This window comes from Corvus brachyrhynchos, unplaced genomic scaffold (genome assembly GCF_000691975.1).
Source record: "Corvus brachyrhynchos isolate BGI_N302 unplaced genomic scaffold, ASM69197v1 scaffold279, whole genome shotgun sequence".
NCBI classification, from domain to species: Eukaryota; Metazoa; Chordata; class Aves; order Passeriformes; family Corvidae; genus Corvus; species Corvus brachyrhynchos.
Window position 1 is genome coordinate 10,179,189 of NW_008246060.1, and position 23,642 is coordinate 10,202,830.

Here is a 23,642-nt window from a genome sequence, read left to right on the forward strand (position 1 = left end):
AGGTAAGACTGTAAATTATCATTTATTGAAATTCAGAATTGGGGAAGCATTTTAACTGCAACAGGTTTTGGGGAATTTTAATGATAAATAACATGTAAAATAATTTAAAATGTATTGATTTACAAAATACACGGTGACATTCCATATGAAGAATTGTAACCCTGCTTGAAATTTCCTTTACAAATGACATGGTGACCGTTCTAAGCAACCTGTTGTTCATATGTTCTTAAATGTATTCAAATAAACCTTTCATCAGCACGGTATAAGATATGATTGAATGCTAATCCTATTTTTTCCTGATAAAATGATAAAACAGAAATCTGGGAACTGACCTGAAACATTGTGTATGAACAAAATTTTCTTGTGCTGTTGGTCAGTGCATGTCTTTAGTGTATGCTCAGAAGTTACACTTCGTGCGCTCTTTGGTGTCAAAATTAACGTACAGATTTCAAATTAATATTCATCTTGATGAATAAGTACTATTGATCCCGTACGTTTAACTTTGAGGGCCTATAATATAGAATGTTATGATATTTGAAAAATGGTGATAGAAAACAGATGTATATATAAAGTGAAAATAATGTGCTTAGTGTGTACTTTTAATCAGGTAACTTAATGAAAACGTACAATATATATTCAAAGTAGTACAAAAGGGAAGTAATTTCTACAACTGTTGTCATGCCACCCTTGTACTGATACTGTGCTTCCCTAACAATGCGTATTTTTTAGGATTACTTACTTAGGACTTTATTTTTTTATATTACTCCTAGAATCGATATAATGGCAGTTACCTTTTTTCCCCCCTTAAAATGAAGGAAAATTCTTTTAGTACTCGAAACCAGGTCAGACATATATCTGTACAGTAACATGAAGTTCTTCCTGCTGTCAGTACAAATGGGATAATTATACCAGTCCTTTTGACTTTCCAGTAGCTCAGTGTGTGAGTTTAGCTACACACCCATTCTCTCTTGCACAGCAGCCAGGATAAAAGGTGATGGATGTTACAGTGCAAGCCATTTTGAGAGGTGTTAAGAAAAAAAGGCCACTATATATTAATTTTTTAACATTATTATAATCCTCTTATTATATTGATGTAAAGTACTTTTATATCAGGCTTCTGATAATTGATTTGAGCAACAGCTACAGCTGCAGGCAATTTCTTATTCCATTTGTTAATGGAGATAAAGTTACTGGGGAAAAAGAAAGGCATAGTGCCATTAATCTGCCTGAAAAGGGCCTTGCTTGTCCCATTTAGAAAAACCACTGGGTGAGACTGCCACTCAGGCTTCAAGCTAATTTGTCTGAAAAGTTTAAGTATTTTCTTAATTTCTTTTTTGTTTAAACTTTTCCTATTCTTTTGCGAAGTAAATGTGGCTATTCAGTGAGCCTCTCATAGAGTCAGCATTTTGCCTTAAGAATATGGTAATTTGCACTTAAGACAGTGGTGGTAAATAATCAGGTCCCACAGATGCTAGAGCTGTAACACAAACTTTTCTAAGAAGGAAAATTTACTAGATTGCAGTTACGTAGTTGTGGAAATTAAACCACAGCAGGAGAGTTTATGGCTAGAGGAACTGTGTAACGTGTTTCACTTGAAAAATGTACACGCAATAAAGACTCTTCAGGGGTCTAGGTTAAAAAAAAGGGAAACTGGTTAATATATGCTGGGAGTGAATGTGGCCTCGATTATGCCCTGAGTTGGTTCAAGGCAGAGGAATTTAAACAGCTATACTGTGATGCTCAGGGTGTAATCAAAGATCTTAAATGGTTACTCTTGGTAGTTGAAAGGTTTTTCTCTTCAAGTCACCTGTTCAGTATTGCTAGTAAAGTGTAACAAGTATACAAATACAGGCTCCTTGTGACAGCTTACAAGGATATATTACACATCTCATAGTTTGGAAGGGGAGCAGCTGAATTGCATGACCTGAGGTACCCTAATTGTACCTTGGGTATTAATTAAAGGTGCTTTAAAGAACCCTTATACTGATGGGGTAGGTAAGGCTAAGAGGTCTTCATGAGGAACGAGAGGGAGAGTCTGAAATTATGCAGATTTGTTTGGGACTAATATATCTTCTAGTTTTATGTAGATTTTTTAAAGGAATTTACATGGTTCGTGTTACGCCTTCATTTGAAATAGGAAAAAATATATCCTACCTGGTGTAACTATATATTAAGACTGCTTTAGGAATTACTATTAACACAATGTGATTAGTTTTTTAGGGTTATTGATAGATTTGGGTCATGCTATTAGATAGCCTGACCAAAGAACCTGATCCAGTAATGTAATGTCAACTTTCTACCACTTTATAATACTTCTGACTTCCATTGCTCATTTACATTATTCACTGTTGTTAAAGTCAAATAATATACCTTAGGTTCAAGTTTATTACTACTCAGTAAAACTAGGGAGTAGAGAGATATTTTTTATCAAACTATCACGGGAGGGAATTCCAGAAAAGACAGACAGATGAATGAACTGTAAGTATTTTTACACTCCAGTTTATCTGGTACTCTTGTCATTTTCAGTTTGAATGGTTGAAATTAGACTAAATTTCATAGGACAGCATTAGTTTTTTTAAGGTTACAGTATGTATGCTATCAAGAAATGTATGGAAAGTATATTCAAAGTCATCTGTAGGAATCTGTTATGCATATCAAGCAGAACATTAGAGCTCAGTTCTTTGCTGATATACAAAAGAAAAAATAATTTCAATTTGCAAGCAAAGAGGATAGATGAAGAACATTCTAATTTTTGTTCATTGTGTATATTTTTTCAAATGATTCAATCAGATGAAGGAGAATTTTAAAAGTTGGATGACAGTACCAACAGAATAGAATAATAAAAGGCACTGACATGGAGGAGTAGTTGGAGCTGGAAATGCATGATGATGGTGGGCTGTTAAAAACTGACTTTGAGGAAAGTGGATATCAAGTGTGAAAAGTTCTGTTGGGTAATTTTAAGAGATGGCAGCTGCAAACCAGAATCACGTCAAATAGAGCAAGGAATTTCAGGAATTTACTCACTCTTCCTTTTGCTGAAAGGTAAGAGTAGCTACAGATAAATTTATTCAAACAGACACTTTTATCTAGGAGTTCAGTGGTTTGTAGGCCCTCTTCTACAAGAGGAGGAGATTTTAGAAATACCTCATATACAGATCATTCTATTGATTCATGCAAGTGCAAGGACTGTAGGTGGTCCATATGACCCAAGCTGGAAAGTGTTTACTGTTTTAAAAAGCTTAGATTCACCATCTTGATGCCATGATGATTTTTTGCCTTTTCTTTTACACCCCTGTTATACCTTTTTACAACTTCTGTATTCTTAGTGCTTTTTGCCTACATTCTTAGACTTGTTTGTTCAGCTAGGAGACTAAACATTTTAGAAGCTTCGTAGGTAAGAGTTAGTGTGCCCCAGACCCCAAGGTCCTCTCCAGAACACATTCTGTAAACTAAGATAGAACCATCCAGGGGAAGGCTCCTTGGGGAGGGGGGCTCATTCAAGCATCTCATTAGGGAATTTTGGATAGATATGCTAATTAGTAAGACCTGTAATGTTATACCAGATCTTTTGGGGCTGCATTGTGGTGTGTATTTCAGTGCATTCGACCTGGACGGGTGCACCTAAGGATCCTTAAAATCAATACCAAGGTAAAATACCTTTTTCCCTTCTAACCATGTTTGATTCTTGATTTTAAGACCAGGAAAAGGCATCAAACTCCCCAGAGAATCTACTGCAGTGTTTATCTATATGTTGTAATTGAAAAAGTTTTATGCTGCTGATACACTTCTCACTAACTTTATTAATTTCCATTTGTTAATTCAATGTCAACATGGAAAAGGGATTAGTATTCATATGACTTGCTAGCATTTTCATGTTACCAATTATTTTCTCTTTTCTGGGGTAAGCACCTACAACAACTTATTACTCCTAGAGAGACTTTGATTAAAAATAATAAGTAATAATTAGACAAGAAGTAATAAAAAGGTAGCATTATAAAGAAGACATGCAAGATTGTCAGCTTTAGTAAATAAGGTATGCAGTTAAACCAAATCTTTCTGTAATGCGATCAGTATAAGGGATAAAACTAAAGTGGCTTACTAAAATTTGTCCAAAAAGTAGGCTAGTTGAAACAGTATACTCGTATTTTTCTCTTTAGAATGTTAGTAGTCTCACACAAAATCCTTTTTATTAAAATTAAATCCATTGTATTTAAATAAAAATGTGGTCCCAGGCATTGTTGCTCTTTCATTTTCCTAGAATTGATTTGTCATCAGGGAGAGTGTTTTGTCAAGGTAATGTCATGCTATTTTTAGTTGCCAGTGTTCTTAACTCAGGATAAGCAATTAAGAAATATAACACAAAATAATAAGCTCTTTCTGCTTATCTGTGTGGTTCTCAGCAAACCTTTTCAAATTAAGTTATTTTAGGATGAAAATCTTACCGGTGTATTTTGCAGGAAAGCTCCTGCTCTCTTTTTATACGCTGCTGCAAGAACTTGGAAGTTGTGGAGAAGGATTCTGGGCCATTCACTTACGCCTGTTTTAGCACTGAGTTCCTGGGTGTTCAGCTGTTCTTCAGGGACCTTCCTTTGACTTCTGGTTGTAAAATTAGAAAAGGCACATGCTGCAGACAGGAGTGAATATACACACATCCTGAGGAACTTACTATGTTTTTTCAGAGTGAGCAATTTTAATGCATATTTTTTCCTGTATATCCAATAATTCAATATAAAATTATAAGCAAAAGTTTATTGTTATCATAAACGATTTTGTGTTTGGGCTGAGGAAGATAATTTAATTTTGCTTGAGTGCTGTAGTACATTGTCTTATATTTTACTAGGGAGTCTGTGAAGAAGCATGATGTACTTAAAATTACTGGAAAACTTGAGAAAGATGAAAACTGACACATTATAGTGAACCTTACAAAGTTATATTAGTTCATTTAGGTAAAATAGTTACTAGCAATATTACTTGACTCTGTCACGGTCTGTTGCCAGTTGCAAATAGCTCTGTAAAAGTCAGTAGTGTTAGATGGGCATCAGGAAAGCATAGTTAGTTCTGCAGTTGTACCAACTAAATTTGCCTCCTAATTTTATATGTGAATGTGACAGAAATTAAAATGAGGACCTTCTCTTTCTTTCACACTGGAAATCCGTCTCTAGATTAATTTCTAAACTAAATTTTGCATTAAAAACTGCCAAATCACAGCATTTAAATATATCTTTATATATATATATAGTCAAAGGGGAAAATAACAACATAAACTTTTAAGCCCCATTCTTTATAACATGATGCAGAGAAGTAAAAGAATCCAAAGGAAAAGAAACCCTCTTATTCTGAGAAAAATCTTTACTAAAAGACACAGCTGTACCAATTTAATTCAGATTAATCTGGTTTTGTTCTTGCTTTTTTCTTCTGGTATTAGAATTTTTTTGATGGATAGTAAGGAAACCTGTTTATTTTACCCCTAATTAGTCTAAAAGCTTGTCAAGGTTCCCCAGTGTGGTAGGGAGATTACACAGAAGGGTTTAGTTGTAGAAAGCATTGCAGAACAGATGAGTCATGGTGCATTTGTTTAATTAGGTTAGAAATCGAAGGGTAATATTCTAATGCCAGCTTGTGATCTGTCAGACTTTAAAGAATAACAGAAGGTGGTGTAATAAAAATTAGGAAAGGGAAGTAAGGACAGACATTTGAAGTGTTCTTGGGGTTTTTTTCTGAAAAGCAGGGTACTTGCAAATTACAAGGTGTAGGTTAAGCAGCAGTTTAAGAAATCTTGGAAGATAGCTTTATTTCACTTTATTTGACAGGAGTTTTTTTTTATTTCGATCAGGTTTATATTTTATTTATTTTAAAATTGAACGAAGAGGATTCTGAGTGTTGATGTCATTCAAAGTGTGTATAGCCCAAGTCAAAGCATTTTCAGAAGGAATGTAAGAGGTGCATATCAAAGTGAAGAAGGGAGACCACTCCATGTGTAGACTGCAGAAATGGAGATGGAAACAAAGACAGTAAAACAAAGTAATCCAAAATAAATTCATCACATGCTGAAGTTGAGGAGTTTTTTGTGAGTGGAAAGACAAATATGGTTTAATCCATTCAACAAAGGAGAGTCAGAACTGAGAATTACAAGAAAAGTACTTGGCAAGGCCCCAAGAAGCTCCAGGATTTGACACTGAAACAATTTGGGAGCAGAAAGTTCTCTCTCTGTGTGTGTGTGTATGTAGGAGAAACAGTTAGCTAAGAATTTAGATGTAGGAGGTTGAGTAGTCAAATAGTATTTAAATGTGAATAATGTAAGAAGACACAAGAAATGGTCACAACGTTATCCTCAGCTATCAGGCCATAACTATCTACAAAATTCGGTGAGAAAAGGGACTGTTCTGCGTTCATCTCCTTCACTCACTCCAGGTGCGCAAAACCTCAGAAAAATATCTCTAAGTAGTGATGTAATGATCCCATAGAGTTTTATGGACCCAAGTCTTAGGGCTGTGACAGCAGATTATATGGCACTTCTCTTACGGGCAAAATGGGTCTTCACCTCGCTGTCACTAATGCCTTGTTCCAGTGATCCAGCTGGCTGCCCTTCCTTATTGGGAAGGAAACCAACTTCACTCTGCCTGCATTTCCTGCAGCACTAACTGAAAATGCTGGCAGCAAAAGTTCCCCAGTGGTGCACCACATCATGTCAAGGGGGAGTGAAGTAATTTAGAAGATACTTGCCATCAAAAACTTTACTGGAGCTATGACTCAAAGAAAGGCTTTCTAAACTGAGATGCATTTACCAAAGCATCTTGCATTTAGAAGATTATAGATACTGTGAGAAAATAATTTTTTTCTTACTGTGGGACTCACTGGGTTAATAAATGAAAGCCACTTGAAGTAAGAAAAAGTATGTTATGCTCTCTGTCCTTTTTAAGATGTTCGACATCTTTGATTCTAAATTAGTTTTGGTGATTTGTTTTAATTATGGTATTTGTTCCCCGAGGTATATATTTAATAGACATCTGTGTCAATAATTTTGCTAGATGTTCATGCCTGTTTCAGTAAAGAAGACTTTAACTGCTTATTCCCTTCTGACCTGTGTGACTAAACTGTAGTTAAAGGAGCAAACTCTTCTGCATTGAATGAAACTATGGTACATAGAATGGTACATGTGGCTTTTCTATAGTTTTACTTTAGTACGTCACTGATACACAGTTAAAAAGCCTAACCATAACACCTTAATTTTCTTTTTGGCTGTACAGAATATGTATTAAAAGAGTGTAAAAAGACACTGTCATATCGAATATATTTTTTTACTCTAGACTTCATAAAATTTGGTTTGCTCTAGAAGTAAATTTGAGGGAATTCAACATTACGGAGGAGCTTCCAGTAAAACAAAATAGTTTGGAAAAAAAAAAAACCACCAAACCACTGTAGCACTGTTCTTTTGAACAAAGAAAATTTACATGCCCAAATTAATACGTATTAATTGCATTGAAATGCAGTTTGAAAGCGGAAAGTGAGTGGAATGTCTTCAAATGATGCAATACCAATGAACTTCTAAGTATTGGGTAGTTTCTCTCAAATATTTATACGTTTGTGTTATTTATGCTTTAGCAGCATCAACTGGTATTTCTGTACATAACTATAATTTAATTTTAAAATTTATTCTCATCAGTGGACATTCCTTCTGATAGAAACTGCATATTTTACTGGTTTTATAATGTAATGTACTGTTGTGCAGTTTGAAAACTGTCATGAATACAGGAAATAGAACCTACCTCTTTTGCATATGATCAGTTTTTAAGTTTTATATTTTATTTCATTAATACTAAGAATTGATTTACCAAAATATGAATATCGATCTAATATCGATATCCAACTGAGACGGACACAAACTCTCTAACAGTTTAGAGTTAGAAAGTGCATGTTTTATTTGGCGCCAGGCACTGCGTGGGATGGCTCCCTAAGACACAGGGCCCCGATCCAAGCAAACACAAAGCTTTTTATTTACAAAAATGATGAATATCCAAAATACAAATGCATATTCTTAACATTAACACCTCCCATTCTCTGCTTCGTATGGAAATGAGCTTAAATGTCATTAAGCATGCGTAGTGTGTGTCCTGAATGGAGTCGGTGGTCTTGAATTGGGTCAGTGGTCCTAAGGAAGATGAAGTAACTCATCTTCCTCAGTTTGACCTTTTTGCCTCTCTGAACTTTAACAATCCTAATTACTTTAGTGGCCTCTAAGTTTCCTCTTGCGTGACTTTTGAAGGGGTTCCCACCAAGGGAGGAAATTGGTCATTGATTGTCCTTGCCCTACACCAACTTTTATCAATGTTTCTATTCCTCGTTCTAAGCACAGCTGAGCAAACATACAAATGACAGATCATCAGTTATTTGGTAATCAGTTACTAACATCTTAAAACCCATTTCAGGTCCAGCTCTCTTAACTATTTTAATTAACTCTAGCTGGGCCCAAATTCCTTCCTATTCTAAGTAACTTCAACACAGCTAACCTATAACTAAAATCTTCGTTTCTTCTAAATCCATGTTTCAGAATTAAAGTATATTTTTATCTATTTTCAGTAATAGATTTGGCTTTTCCTCCACCATTCAGAAAGCAGATTTGAAAAAATTGAAATTGTAAATTAGGAAAATTCTCTGAGTTTCTAGAAGTTTCAATAACTTCTTAAAGTTCCAAAGTTGTAGCAGGCCATGGTAAGATATTCTCATTAGTACTTTTGTGAAGTTACGGTAGAAGTAAATTTTTTCTGTGGTGGTTTACGAAAGCTTTACATACATATCTTCAAAACACTTGACAAAATGTAGCTAGATTAATATGTCTTAAAATTAACGTTTTCCCTTTTTAAAAAATATACTTAGGTAAGAATTGGCATCCGTCTTAGTCTTTGCATGTCTTGTCATTAAAATGAGACAAAATAAAAGAGAAAAAAAAAAGCAAAAACCCATTAGGAGCAGACTGACATGATGTACCAAAAATACAAGAATCCACTTTCATACCTAGGAAGAATGAGAACTGTAAATTGCATATTGTATAGTTATTTCAAGTGCTGAATTGGGTGCACAAAAGCTTTCCCATTATTGTGGGGAACATTTTATGTAAAATCATTCAGGATAGCCATCACTATGATTGCAAAGCTGGTCTAAAGTCTGAATGAACATAGAACTCCTTTTCTTTACTTCTGTGTGGTCATAATGGCAGTGACTGCACTGTGACAGAGATCGTTACTTCGTACTAAGGCTCTGATCTGAAGTTTGCAGTGGGCTTTACAGCTCCTGTGAAGAGGTGAAATGATAAAGTAAAAGCTACTCAAGATATTTTCAACTGTGTTGCAATTTCAAAAATCCTGGAAATATATGAAGGCTCCTGTGGGAACTTTCATATTAATATACTCACAGAAACAATTTCAGAAAACATTAAAAAGCATTTTTTCCCTCTCCCATTCGTTTTATGACTATTCGACAAATAATTCCAGTAGAAACATTTCAATGCATTAGAAACATTTTAAGCCAACCAGAAATAAGCAAGAATAATAAATACATGATGTAAACTGGTGACAAAAATAGTTCTTTAAACAGCAGTAAATTCTTTTTAATTGAAGTGACAAGTGCTACATTCTGTGGTAAAAGTGTCATGCAGAGTGTTGGCTTCAGTGGTGATTGCAACACAGCTTTAAGGATGCTGGGAACACCTTGTCAAAATTCTGCCCCATCTATGTATGGAATTATTTTGTTACCACTCTTGTAGTCACTCTTCTCATTGAAGCAGTTTATGCCTTTTATAACTGTACAACTGGGCTTTGTAGCTACTAGATTTGCTGTAAAAATTGTATAGATAATCGAAGATGCTCTTTCAAAGTACTTAAAAATGAGAGAATCATAGATTCATTTATCTTAGAAATAACCTTTTAAGTTCTCCACCGAAGCATGTCTCTAAGTGCCACAACTGTATGTCTTTTAAATACCTCCAGGGATGGTAACTCAACCGCTTCCCTGGGCAGCTTCTTTCAATGCATGACAATGTTTCAGTGAAAAATTGTTTCCTAATATCCAATCTAACCTTCCCCTGGCAAAACTTGAGGCCATTTCCTCTTGTCCTGTCCCTTATATTTGGGAGAAGAGGTCGACCCCCACCTTGCTACAACCTCCATCTAGGGAGTGGTAGAGAGTGATAAGGTCCTTCCTGAGCCTACTTTTCTCCAGGCTGAACAACCCCAGCACCCTCAGCCCCCTTGTGCTCCAGACCCTTCACCAGCTGTTGCCCTTCTCTGGACTTGCCTCAGCCCCTCACTGTCTTTCCTGCAGTGTGAGGCCCAGAGCTGGACACAGCTCTTGAGGTGTGGCCTGACCAGTGCCAGGTACATAGAGATGATCCCTTCCCTGGTCCTGCTAGCCACACTATTCCTGTTACAAGCCAGGGTGCCATTGGCCTCCTCGGCCACTTTGGCACATGCTAGCTCATGGTGGAGTGGCTGTTGATCAGCAACTTCAGGTCTGTTTCCAATGAACAACTTTACAGCTGCTCTGCCCCCAGCCTGTAGCACTGCATGGGGTTGTTGTCACCCAAGTGCAGGACAAGGCACTTGGCCCTGTTGAACCTCATGCAATTGACCTCAGCCTGTGGATCCAGCCTATCCAGATCCCTCTGTAGAGCCCTCATACCCTCTAGCAGATCAACATTCACACCCAACTTGGTGTCATCTGTGAGCTTACTGAGGGTGCACTCAGTTCCCTTGTCCAGATCATAGATGAAGATATTAAACAGGACTAGCTGAGACTTTAGTGACATTAGTGACCAGATACTAGCTAGATTTGACTTCATTTAGTGCACTGTTTGGGCTCAGCCATCCAGCCTTTTACCCAGGTAGTCCAAGCTATGAGCAGCCAGTTTCTCCAGTAGAATGCTGTGGGAAGTGATGTCAAAAGCTTGACTAAAGTCTAGCTAGACAGCCTCCACAGCCTTTCCATCATCCACCAAGCAAGTTACCTTGTCATAGGAGATCAGATTGGTCAAACAGCACTGCCTCACATAAACCCAGGCTGGCTGGACCTGATCCCCTGCTGTCCTGCATGTGCTCTGTGATGGCACTTAGATGTTCTGCTGTATGACCTTCCCCAGCAGCAAGGTCAGGCTGACAGGCTTGAAGTTGCATGAATCCTCTTTCTGATCCTTGTAGATAGCTGTCATATTTTCTAACTTCCAGTGAGGTGGGGCCTCTCTAGTTAACCAGAACTGCTGATAAATGATGCAAAGTGGCTTGGTGAGCACTGCTGCCAGTTTGCTCAGTACCTTTGGGTGGATTCCATGCAGCCCTCTTGACTGGTGTCTAAATGGAGTAGTATATAACTGAGCATTTCCCCTTGGATTATGGGGGCTTCATTCTGTTCCCCATCTGTCTTCCAGCTCAGGACTCTTGGCACCCAGAGAAAACTGGTCTTGCTATTAAAGACTGAGGCAAAGCAGGTATTAAGTACCCCAGTTTTCTTCTCATTCTTTGTCACTATGTTTTCCCCCACATCCAATAAAATATGGAGATTCTACTTAGCTGTCCTTCTGTTGCTAATATATTTCTAGAAACATTTTTTATTGTCTTTTATGCCAGTAAGCAGATTAGGTTCTAGTTGGGCTGTGGCCCTTCTAATTTTCTCCCTGCATAACCTCGCAACACCCTTGAAGCCTTCCTGAGTTGCCTGGCCCTTCTTCCAAGGATGACGCACTCTCGCCCTGAGTTCCAGCCAAAGCTCTGTTCATCCAGGCTGATGATTTTCCCTGCTGGCTTGTCTTCTGGCACATGAGAATGGCCTGCTTCAGCACATTGAAAAACTCCTTCTTGAAGCATGTCCAGCCTTCCTGGACTCCTTCACCCTTCAGGACTGCACCCGAAGGGTCTTTCTCAACCAGCATCATAAGTAGGCCAAAGACTGCCCTCCGGGAGTCCAACATAGCAGTTCCACTGGCCCCCCTCATTATTTCTCTGGGAATCAAAACCTGTCATTTTGTGATTGCTGTGCCCAAGACAACCTCCAGTCTCCACGTCACCCATGAGTCCTCCTCTGTTCAGAAAAGCAGCTCTGGTGGGGTGCCCTCCCTAGCTCACTCATTTACCAGATGTGCACTTCAGTTGTTGGGCTATTGATCCTGCCACTTTTTTAGGGGAGGAGCCCATTGTGTTTAGAATTCCATCATTACTTTATTTTTTATTCAGTTATATTAAATTGTTCCTGTCATTGCTAGTATGCTATTTCATTGATGTCATCATAGTTTCTCCTGTCTTTTTGTGATATAAATGTGTGAAACCATGCTTACATGGAAGGGGAGTAAAAACATTTCTAAGTCTGTTGGCTTCTTCAAAAATGAAACTTCTGCTGCACTGCAGGGGTAAAATCCTGTAGGACATGCCATGTAATTTTAATATAAACCAGGGAGTTTTTTTAGTGTTGTTACTGGTCCTGGAGATCCCAGTACACTACTAAGAAGTATAGCACTTCTGGTTTTGGGAAACTTGATGTAAGGACAAGTTTCAAATTGGCTTCCTTTCTGCAGTAGGCTGAATTGTGCAATGATAAACATTAGTGGACATATTTTTCTGTCAGCTCAAATGTGAGCTACTGATGAAAACAAAGAAAAAAATATCCAAACTGAAAATTTGATTGGAACATTTAAAATCTTTTATAGTCCATCTGTGAAAAAATTAATAATTTGTTCAGTGTTATGCCTTTCTGAAAAAATGATCATTTAAAATAAAAAAGAAAGGATGCTGTGTTTGTCTTTGAAACGGATAACTTAAACACTGAAAGAGAGGGATGATCTCTGAAATGAAGGAAGCTCAAAGGATATGACTAGCAGAAATAGCGGTTTTGGTGTTGGGTAAACAGAAGTCCCAAATCAGAATTGTGGTCCATTGTGCTAGGTGTTTTGGAAACAAAATGAAGATGTATTATTCATTAGCTAATTTGTTAGATCTTGCAGGTTTTTGAAAAGGACAGTGACACAAAAGTACAGCTGTTAGCTGCAACCTTAGCTGTCCTTAACTAAAAATTGCTCTCTATCCTTGTTATAAGCCTCTGCAATTCCATTAGCTTCAGTGAGTTTCTACAGCTTTTGTGGGAACCTAACCTGGAATTAAGAGTTGGTGCAGGGCTGTTCCTCTGTACTTCCTGTTGGTAGGGTGCATTGTGACTCAGTATGTAGCCTATCTTATTTTGACAAGATCCTTTGTTCTCATTAGTGCCATACAGAAAATGATCCAGTTGGGTTCTCAGATTACATCCACTGTTTTTGTAGCTAAAGCTGTATTTGTAAAGTATGAGGTACTGTCTGCTGTCCTATATGTTAACATTTGGCTTCTCTTCCCTTCTGCCTGCTCTTGTAAATCAATTTTATTTGATCTATAACAGAAGTGTCTCATAACTTAAATGTCTTTTCAAATAGCCTTTGGAAAACAATTTTAATAAAATTTCCTGTAGCACTGAAGCTTCTTAAAATACAAAGCCATTGCACATCAAGGAGAATTTTGCTGTATACATTCATGCATCTAGAGACAGGAGAGAGCATGCTGTAATTAACTTGTTCGACCTGAAATGTATACAAGGAATGGAAAATTTGGCTGCATGTGTAATGACCTGGTAGTCCAGGTAATTTCCTTTATGCCTTAAGTTAGGTAACTGACATTCATAACGCATAGAATCTTGCTTGTTGGGCAGTCTAGCATCATATTTGCAGAACTACTGCTATACTAACTGGTATTATGTTCATGTTCAGTGATTTATTTGATCTAGAAAGTCAAAAAATTTCTGCTTTTCTAAAAGAATTTTTTCTAGGGCTCCAAATGATCAAATGATCTACATGTTCTAGTTTCCCTCTATTACAGTTGTGATGAACACATGATCATTTGCAATATATGTGTGTATATGTATGTATATGTTGTGGGACATTATATATATATAGTATATACATCAACATATATTGGGACATGATTTTCACTTTGGTCTATGATGACATCATTGGACTGTGATTTCAACAACCTGTTTTAGAAACCTCACAAATAAATCACTGATGATACTTGTGGAAGTTACCACCTTCCTTAGATAAAAGTGTATTTATAAAGTACCAGTTTGTATAGAGTAAGCTTTGGATCTGTCCCACTGTCAAATAGAGCATAAAATAATAAGCTAAAATCTGCAATGGCTGCCTGACACACACAAGGGTATTTTAATTAACCTGCATGCAGAAATTAACCCTTAGAGTACTGCTTCAAATTCTTCAATTTATTTTGTTATTTAATTTTACCAGTGGGCTATGCTGCTTTTCTACTCAGTTCATAGTACTGTACATAAAGTACATTAAGTAGCCATACCAAAAAAAAAAAAAAAAAACCAAAGTGAGAAAAAGAAAAAAAAATCCAATCAACCTGTTATAAACAAGGGATTCTACAAGACTAAGTACTCCAGGTTGCTAATGGGCAATGTATTCCTAAGCAACTAATTTTTTGTTAAAGGTTTTATCTTATGACATGAATTAAAAGCATGTAATGTTTCACTGTACCTGTGTGCTTGTTAGGTTTCTTCCTAAAGTATCGTAGGTGTGTCTCCTTTAGAAAGAAGTCAGTTCTTTAAGGGTTAATGTGAGGTTAAGCTATCCTGAGGTATTCTCCTGCTTGTCCTCTCCTAAAGGTATCTGCATGTTAATTCTCAAATATTACCTGAACAGGTGAATATCAACACTGTATGAATGACTAACTGAATGAATGAAATAATTCTTTTGAAATGCTTGCTTGTATCTTGTAAAGGACTGGAAAACAGAAACATGATTTCTGAATCAAGGTCTTTAATGAAATGCATACAGTTCTCAGCAGAGTAGAAACTCCTATACTGAAAACTTATTCTGATTTCTCTTTCTTTCAAATAGCCCAATAGAATCCTGCCAGAATTTCTACAAAGATTTCACATTACAGATCGACATGGCTTTCAATGTGTTCTTCCTACTCTACTTCGGCTTGCGTGTAAGTAGTGTGTCTCTGGTAGCAGGAGGCGGGGAGGGAATGCAACTGTTATATATGGTGATTGAAATAGAGGTTGTATTTTCTTTGAAAGAAATCATCATCTTTAACTCAAAAAATATGAACACTGTTTTGAAATGTGTGAGTCAGAGTTTTAAGACTTAGATAAGTAAAACTGCTCTGTTAAATATCTTCATGATACAGGTTTTTTCCTTTATTTGTGTATTTACATTTCGTATTTATATAAAGCAAATATTTTAATTAATTTTTAATAGTTACTCAAATGTGAATAGTAATTTGGTCTTATTTAAGCATTTGACCTTATTTAAGCACAGAGGCAAAGTTCTAACTATGATGTCCTTGGCATCTAAGTTTGCCAGTTTCCCTGGACTGATTTCTGTAGTCAGGAGAGAGAAATGACCACATCCATGGCACAATTCAAAAGATTGAAATGCTGCTACAGTCCTCAACTATGCCTTGTAGGAGTCATCCTGCTGATCTCCTCTGGACAGATAATAATGGGACTTTGTAAATTGTCCTGTATTTAGAAATCTTTGAGCAGAAAACACATGATAAACTACTACCAGCATATTTGGTGTGCTAGAACAAAGATGATATACTTCGAAATACTTCATACTTGCCGACACTTTTCTAATATTACTGATACATTGTCAATTAATGTGGAAAAATATTTTCAGCAGATATTACAACTGATCACATAGATGATCTCTCTCTTCAGTTTGACCTTTCATTTTAATTTCAGTGTGATTATCAAGCAATGCACAATACAGACTTCTTTCCAGTGAGACATGTTGTTTTGTCTGGACTGACCTAAAACATCAGTTACTACACTAACTTTTGAGTTTAGTATTTTAGAACTGATACCTGCAATCATTATGAGAATAATCTGATTCCTTTCATCTTTTCCCCTCTTTTATTTTTTTCTTTCCAGTTTATAGCAGCCAATGACAAGCTATGGTTTTGGCTAGAAGTTAACTCAGTGGTAGATTTCTTCACGGTCCCTCCAGTGTTTGTGTCAGTATATTTAAACAGAAGTTGGCTTGGTAAGTACAATAGTTGTACCTTTAAAAAGCTTGTTATAAAACTACTTCAACTTTGCACATTTTGGTGGAGAATTTTTTCATCTTGTGTCATTGTGTAAATAGAAGAATGTTACCAAAGTTGGTTTTGAAGTTAATTTTAAGCAGAAATGTGGGTTTTTTCAGAAAAAGCACTTACTAGATCTCTTTTGTTTTCAATTCATTAATATAATCTTCTACTCTAAGTGGTGGAGAACTCCATTTTGGAAGTACTGTGTAACATGAGGCTCCTTTTATCAAACAGTGAATTTGATTTGTTGTCTCAGCTTGCAACCTGAACAGGTGATCCAGACCATTCCTTCACTGAACTGGATTGCCATGAGTCATTGTCAGCAATGAAATCAGTACATTTTCATTGCATTTTTTGAGCCAATGTGGCTAAATTTTAAATACAATGAAGTGACTGATTTGGGAGATACATTTAGACACTCAATATTTTTGTTGGACTGCTAGGAATGCATTAGAAAAGGTATGGCACATGTAAGAGGGAATACAAAATGAAGCAGAGGATCCTTAATTGAAGTACATCCATAACATGGCAAATGAAGTTTCTTGTACAAGATGTTATATGCTTGTTATATGCTCTCTCATTAGGAAAAATGAAGGGTGAATGTTGTGATTTTTTTATTCAGAGAAAACTTCCTAAAAATGGCATACTTTTTGGATGGCATGTCTTTAGACAACATATGAAAACTCGGTTTGGCAATTCATTCCTCCAGACATACAGGCACTCATTGTCCCTGAAAACTGAAGAGAGTGGTTATCTTAAATGTTTCATATGGAAAAGAAAATAAACCAGAGGGTCTTTAATAGTCTTACAATATTTTCGTCTTAATACAGAAGTGCAAAGATACAAAAATTATTGATGAATTTCTGTTTTATGGAAAGAGATCAATAAATTTATAAACACAGTAAAGGTCACATAACTATATCAGTGGTTTTTAGTATGCCAGAGAAGAAAGCAGTAAAACAGCCAGAAAAGATCACTGCACATCCTCATATGATTACTCTCTTCATCACGTATCACTTCTGTCATATATGGAAAACTAAGTAAGGCTTTTTGAAAGAGAAAATGTCATACAGTTCTATGTTATGACAGGAAATAAAATTTAAAAAGAAGGTATGTAAGTAAAAAATGTGCTTATCCTTGAAAGAAAATTGCTGATTTCACTAGCTGTAAGTTAATCTCATTAATCTTGCATTATATCAATTAAAGAGATGCATTTTAAACTTGTATGTGATGTATCAGAGTTTTCCAAAACTTTGAGTTTGAAATCCTTGGAGACGAAGGTTATCTGAGAGAATAAATAGAATCACAGGATCCATTGAAAAGGAATACGAGATGAGAAAGTTGCAAGACCACAAATTCTGGGAAATGAGGCAGAGATAATTATTTGGAATGAATACCCTTCATGAAAGTGACTGCATAATTGACTGACTCATGGTGACACAGCAATCCAAGTAACAGTAGTGACAGGGATAATGAGAGAGTTTGCACATTTAGCACTTTCTGCTGCATAGATTTTATAAGTTTTGTGTCAGTTTGCAGGAAGAGTTAAGCACTCATAGGGTTGAAAGGATTTCCCTATCTCTTAATTCCACCAACATCACTTTATCTTGATTTCTTGTTTATAGCCCCACTTTACCCGTTTCCTCATGGAATCCTCCTGAGACATTTATCCCGTGCTGAGGCAAAAAACTGAGGTTTTTCTTAATGTAGTCATCTTAGGAGTAACATATTTACAACGCTTTTGCTTTGCACCTGTTTCCAAAGGGGTTTTCTTTTTAGATAAATCATCCTTAGTGAAATCATTCACTTATTCAAAAATGTGAATTTTTTGGATTCCTAACATAGCTCTAATTTAGATAAGCAAGGTATTTTGAGAAGCTGCAATGAAAGAATTTTAAGTAAATATATCGAAGTGTATTAATGAAGAGTGTGTATTCCTTTACACCTTTGAAAGAGATGGCCAAATTTACTGTCTGTGGAGCTCAAATACTTTGGACATACTTGTAGGTAATACAGTGGTAGGACTGAGTGTGTGAGTAGGGGGGAGAGTGTTTAGATCATATTATTTACAGTTCCAGGTTAGGTGCCTACTTTGCCTTTTTCTTTCATATAAATTTTGTAATTGGGAGAGATATCCCTCTGCTGAGGGGGATTCAGAACATGTGAGTTGTGGGTTTTGCACCAGTTGTCCCTATGTGTATGTAGGATTAGCAGGGAGATCTTCCTTTTAGTGAGGCAAGTAAATAGGGAGTGCTTTAGGTTAGGCAATGTGAAAATCATTCAACATTGGCACACTTTAAGAATTTCTGAATGATTTAGCAGGTTTCCTTTGTATGCTTTAGATTTCAAGATCATTTAGGAGCTGGACTATAATGCACCATCTGGAATGTATTGTGCATCAGGGTCTTTTCCAGCATATTTCATTATTGATTCATGTCAATCAGCTGTAATGAGTTCATTGAAGTAGTTGGCAGGATTGAAGTCCCCAGTGTGGCTCTCTGAATGCCCAGTTCCATAAGAGCTGTCCTGGTTTAGTTGACTGACTAGTATCAGTGTAAGTTTTATAGACACACAGTTTAAGCAGTATTTTAAAGAAACCAAACTGTCCCAAATAAAAAGTAAACTTTGCCTTTGGAGCAGAAAGTGCTTACAGAAAGATGTGAAGCATAGCAGAGGATGTGTTCTGAATGTATCATCTGTTCATGTAGTGGAAAGCCAGTGGGTTTTTTCTGTTCTTATGCTAGTTCAGAAATACCATCATTCACCTATTTCATAGCTCTTAGTATGTGAAGCCTTCTCCTTTCCCTGCTACTCTTTTGTATTCAGCTGTTTGTAACATATTTTTGTATCTTGAAATGCTGTATATGAATTAAATTTTCAATTAGTATTCATAAAGGATGTTGTTTCAAATCTAGTCTTCCACCTAGATTCCAGTTTGCAGACAACATTTGGTATTGAAAGACAGATCAGATTACGCTTTTCCATCAAAAAGTTTCTAGGAATGTCATTATGATTAATCTCTAAAGTTAAGCTGAAGGCAAAACAACACTTCAAACCTGCAGAACATCAAATTTTTAGATTTCGTAAATCCTTCAGAAAGGATTTCTATGCTATCATTTTTGCTTGCACAGGATAACATAGGAAAAGGAAGCCCATGAAAAGAATACATTTGGCTTATGGAAAGATCTACATATTATTGAAAGATTGGGGGAAGTACAGATAGGAAAGAAACTTTAAATAAATCTGTTATTCAGTGATATACAGTGCTTTATCATGCTGTATAAAAATTTCTTATGCTTTGACTTGAAAACTGCACAGATATGAATGTCAGTGTGTCTTTGGACATTGATTTTCATCTAGATCCCCATGACATTTTTCCAACACTGTTTTACAAACAGTAACATTTGTGTAGATAACTTGCTCATAAACTAAAGCTCTGCTATATAAAACCGTTTGTATTGCTTGCACAAGTCTATACAAGAAACTTTCTGATAGTGGTAGGACAGTTCTCCAAGTGCAGGATTCTGCAGAGTGGAGAGAATCTTCCCAAGGGAAGAATGATTTACAGGTAATTTTGACAGTGAATTTCAACCAAATTATTTCAGTGCTGAGTTTGTATATTTTGATTATAGTCCTAAGTGAAGGTAGGCTAAAAGAGTTGTTGGACAGAAAAGAATTTGCAATGGGAAAAATAATGCCATGGTGAATATTTTTTGTTTCTTTTTACTACAAAGTTGTTGTAATCTGAGTATCCTAACTAAATTTCAGATTCAGGTCTTCTTTCCTTTGGATAGCTTGCAGTCTGACAAATTGGGGAGTCCTGCAACAAGTGAATGTCTTCCAGTTTTATTTAGTAAAGATTTTAAAACACTTCACACACCACTTAAAACTGTTATTCTATCTTCTGTGATAGCAAATCCAGTTCAAATACTGAAATTACTTTTATCATGTATTTGTATGCTTATGAAAATGACAATATTGATTTTCTGAGCTGACTGTATTGGACTAAATTGCCGTGACAGAATTGTATTGTTAGAGGGGGATTTAACATTAAAATATGATCTTGGCTTCACATTTGCAAGAATATGTGCATGAGGAACAGTCAGCCTTAGATTGTGATATTAATACAACCTAATATATGAATTTGCTAGTGTCTCATATTATTGAATGACAGAAATTAAAGATAAAAAAGAACTTTTAAGCAATCTATTTCCTTTTCCTGACCACATGTTTCATCAATTCTACTGTACAGAATATCAAGTGATAGAAACTGATTCCTAGTAAATTCTATTATCAGGAAGATTTTTTCCTTCATCCTTATTCCCTGACATCCCTTTTAGTCTAGGTTGCTGCTGATGCTGTACTGGTTTTTTTTCAGAAAATAATTTGCGATCTAAAGTGGGGGAAAGAAGGCAGCCAACAGATGCAAATATAGGCACGTGCAAAGCGTAGAGAACAAATCTCTTCAGGTGGTGATTAGCGTAGTTAGGGAAGGGGATCCTTTTTTCCAGTGCTTGCTCAAATTCTGTCCAGGTCCTGTTACAAACATGCCAATTAATTTTGGATGAAACCTGTGATTTCAGTATCAATTCCTGGTCTGAGAAGAGTGTTTGCAACAACTCTGTTGGAAATTCAGCTATTTTGGTGAATCAGAGAACGAAATTGGTTTTGCACCATGGAGAGAGATAGATGACTTTGGAGAAAAAGTGGATGTGTCTTACTAAGATAGTTAAGGGATGGTGTGAAGCCTCCTGCCCATCCAGCAAATGTTCATCAAGATGAAGCTTTAGTTAAAAATCTGTACATGAAAATAACATTTGTTTTAATGCTTTGTAGACATTCTTACCATAATCTCTACAGAACAGCTCGGCCTGTAACTGTATTTGAATCTGTAGAACACTTTATTACTTTTGGAAAAGTTAGATAGTTTAATGGAATTTAGTCACACTGATGCAAAGAAGTCCTCTGATAACTTGGCTGTAGGGATACCACTTTGCCTTTACAATAATTTACTGGATTTTGATGCATCCACAGGTCTCAAAGCTCTCCTTTGCTTTGCACCTTAAATTTGCAGTGATTTGCAATGAATTTATTGATAAGTGTTGTGCATTTCTGCCACCTATTGGTGGAATCTTTGAATGCACACCCAAGTTCTGCAATATTTCTTACAAAACTAGTCTTTTATACAGCTCTGATGTGGGTTTTTTTGGTCATTTTATTTACATTATGCACTATTTTATATATAATGGAAGCTAAATTCTCTAAAATTTCCCAGAAAAAAAATTTTTTTATGTATATGTGCATGTGTACTGTTTTTATGTGTGGTAGCATTTCTTTCTACACTTCAAACGCGTTCACATGGTATCAATGAATTGAACGGAAAGAGTTTTGAATGCTGAATGTGCTTGGTGATTTGTCAATAATCTGTCATTGAATGGACTGTATCACATTTGCATTGTATTGAAGACAACATTTTTGCTTTTTTCTAGGCACCTTAATCAGTTCGGGTTTCACAGAGCATGTAACACATTTTGACAGGGTCCCAGTTAAAGCAATACTTGCTTCCAAACAGGCATTTGAGTTGCTACAATATTAATACCAGAAGGTAACCTTGTGAAAAATATATATTTGCCAGAATCCATGACAGATTTTTGTGGATTTTGTTGCATTCATTTGTGATATTCTTCTCCTCTCTCCTCAACTGATGAGAAGTCAAGTAAGTTGGCCAAAAGACACTGGAGCAGAGGAGAAACACAAGGGACAGCACTAGTTTCAAGTGTCATTAGTGTCTGTCATCTGATATTCATAAAAGCTGTGTTCTTGCTTCCCTACCTCTGTGAGCTCAAAGCAAACTGGATAATTTAAATCAACTGTTCCCAGTCTATCCCAGTCTGTCCGTGACTGGTATTTAATATTGCACAGGGAAATTACCCTAAAACCATTCTCGTTTCTATTCTGCTCTGATGGAGAGGGACGATAGGCAGGGGGGTATCTTGATTTTTTTCATGTGTGAATGGGTGGCAGGCTTAGCCCAAAAGTAATCCTGGTTTCTGAATTTTGAGAAGCTGTTGCAAGTTAATACTATAGCTGATACCAGTTATGTAGCTTTAAAAAGTGCTTTCTTGTGTATTTGCCAGGCTGAATGGACTGATTTGACCTCTTTCATCTATAACCTGACTGAGCAAGAATGTATTTTTAGTGGAAGAAAATAAGTAATCCAGTCTTATGTTTATAGTTACCTGCCAACAAATGTTACCTGTAAACAAATGCATATAGTTTGTTGCCATCCTGCTTTACACTGTTCCAAGCCCTGCTTGTCACTAACTTGCTCTCTTCGTTATCAAGCATTACATCCTCTGGTATCACTGCTTAACATTATTAGGCAGAATATTAATAGAAATATTAAATAATTTCAGGTCAAGAGCACATTCCTGACAAGACTCCCGGGGAAGAAATGCCAGATACGTTTTAAGACTCCCTGGGGTTTGGTCCATTTAATGAGTGCCATGGCAATACTGAGTAAATTACACCAGTATTTATAGCTCTATCACTCAAACACGTCATTTAATGCAAAAGCAAATGGCATATGATGCCTTTCTAAATATATGCATAAATATAATTACTTATCTTAACCACTTAATTACTTTGTAGTAGAATTGTTTTGTCTGAGATTAATTAATAGGTTCATGGTTATTTCTTTCAAGCTTATGGAAATAACATTAACTTTCATGGAACTTGTATAAGTGATATGTGCCAGACTTGCCAAAAACCAACACTAATTAGCACACAGAGTGAGTTTTAAAAACTATTAGATGCAAGTTACCCATACATGATGACTTAGAAATGTCTTGCTTAACAGATATGTTTATTCGCATTGTCCTTAGTCACATCAGGAAGGCAAGTATTCAGTCATTGCATGATTGGCTTTTTCTAAGTTATAAAATAAAATATCTATGGGACACTTCTGTGTTTTGTCCATCATTACTGAAATGCCCACCATGTTTCTAGTCATGCAATACTGCAATTAAAATGTCTTGCAATGCAGTCTGTCACTGGTAAACATATTTCATAAACATTTTATTCTTTTTGAATTCTGATGTTTTGAAACAGAAAATATGTATTATTATTTTGGACTGTGTTGTTTTTTGGTTTTTTTTTTTTTTTTCATGAACAGTAAATGTAATTAGTGTTTTCTTTTAAGTGATCTAAATTTGAATGCCTATTAAGATTCCCTTGTCATATAACCAACCCTCCCTTCATGATACACTCTTAGTATTCTTTCATGGTTATAATATTTCGAACTTCTAAAGGTATACTAATGTTCTTTAGCATATGAATTTCAGGTAGCCATTTCTATGCTGTAAGCAAAACTGTTTTTATGTATGTTTCATACAAAGGAACATAGGCAGCTAGACTTTACGTTAGCTGATGTAGCCAAATTGTGTGTTGTCATCATTGGTTGGTGTTCTATGTCATGTTTTTTCTGAACATCAATCCATGAATGTTCGAGATCATAGTCTG

General features: G+C 36.1%; 1 protein-coding gene across 50 annotated transcripts in view; it reads left to right on the forward strand.

Annotated features, from left to right (window-relative positions):
- Nucleotides 1–23,642, forward strand: part of KCNMA1 (potassium calcium-activated channel subfamily M alpha 1) — a 439,218-nt gene that overhangs the window by 240,023 nt on the left and 175,553 nt on the right. For all 50 annotated transcript variants that reach the window (XM_008642826.2, XM_008642831.2, XM_008642837.2 and 47 more), the window contains exons 4-5: nt 14,921–15,014; nt 15,964–16,075. In XM_008642826.2, the coding sequence (XP_008641048.1) occupies nt 14,921–15,014; nt 15,964–16,075 (206 nt within the window). The remainder of the gene's footprint in view (nt 1–14,920; nt 15,015–15,963; nt 16,076–23,642) is intronic.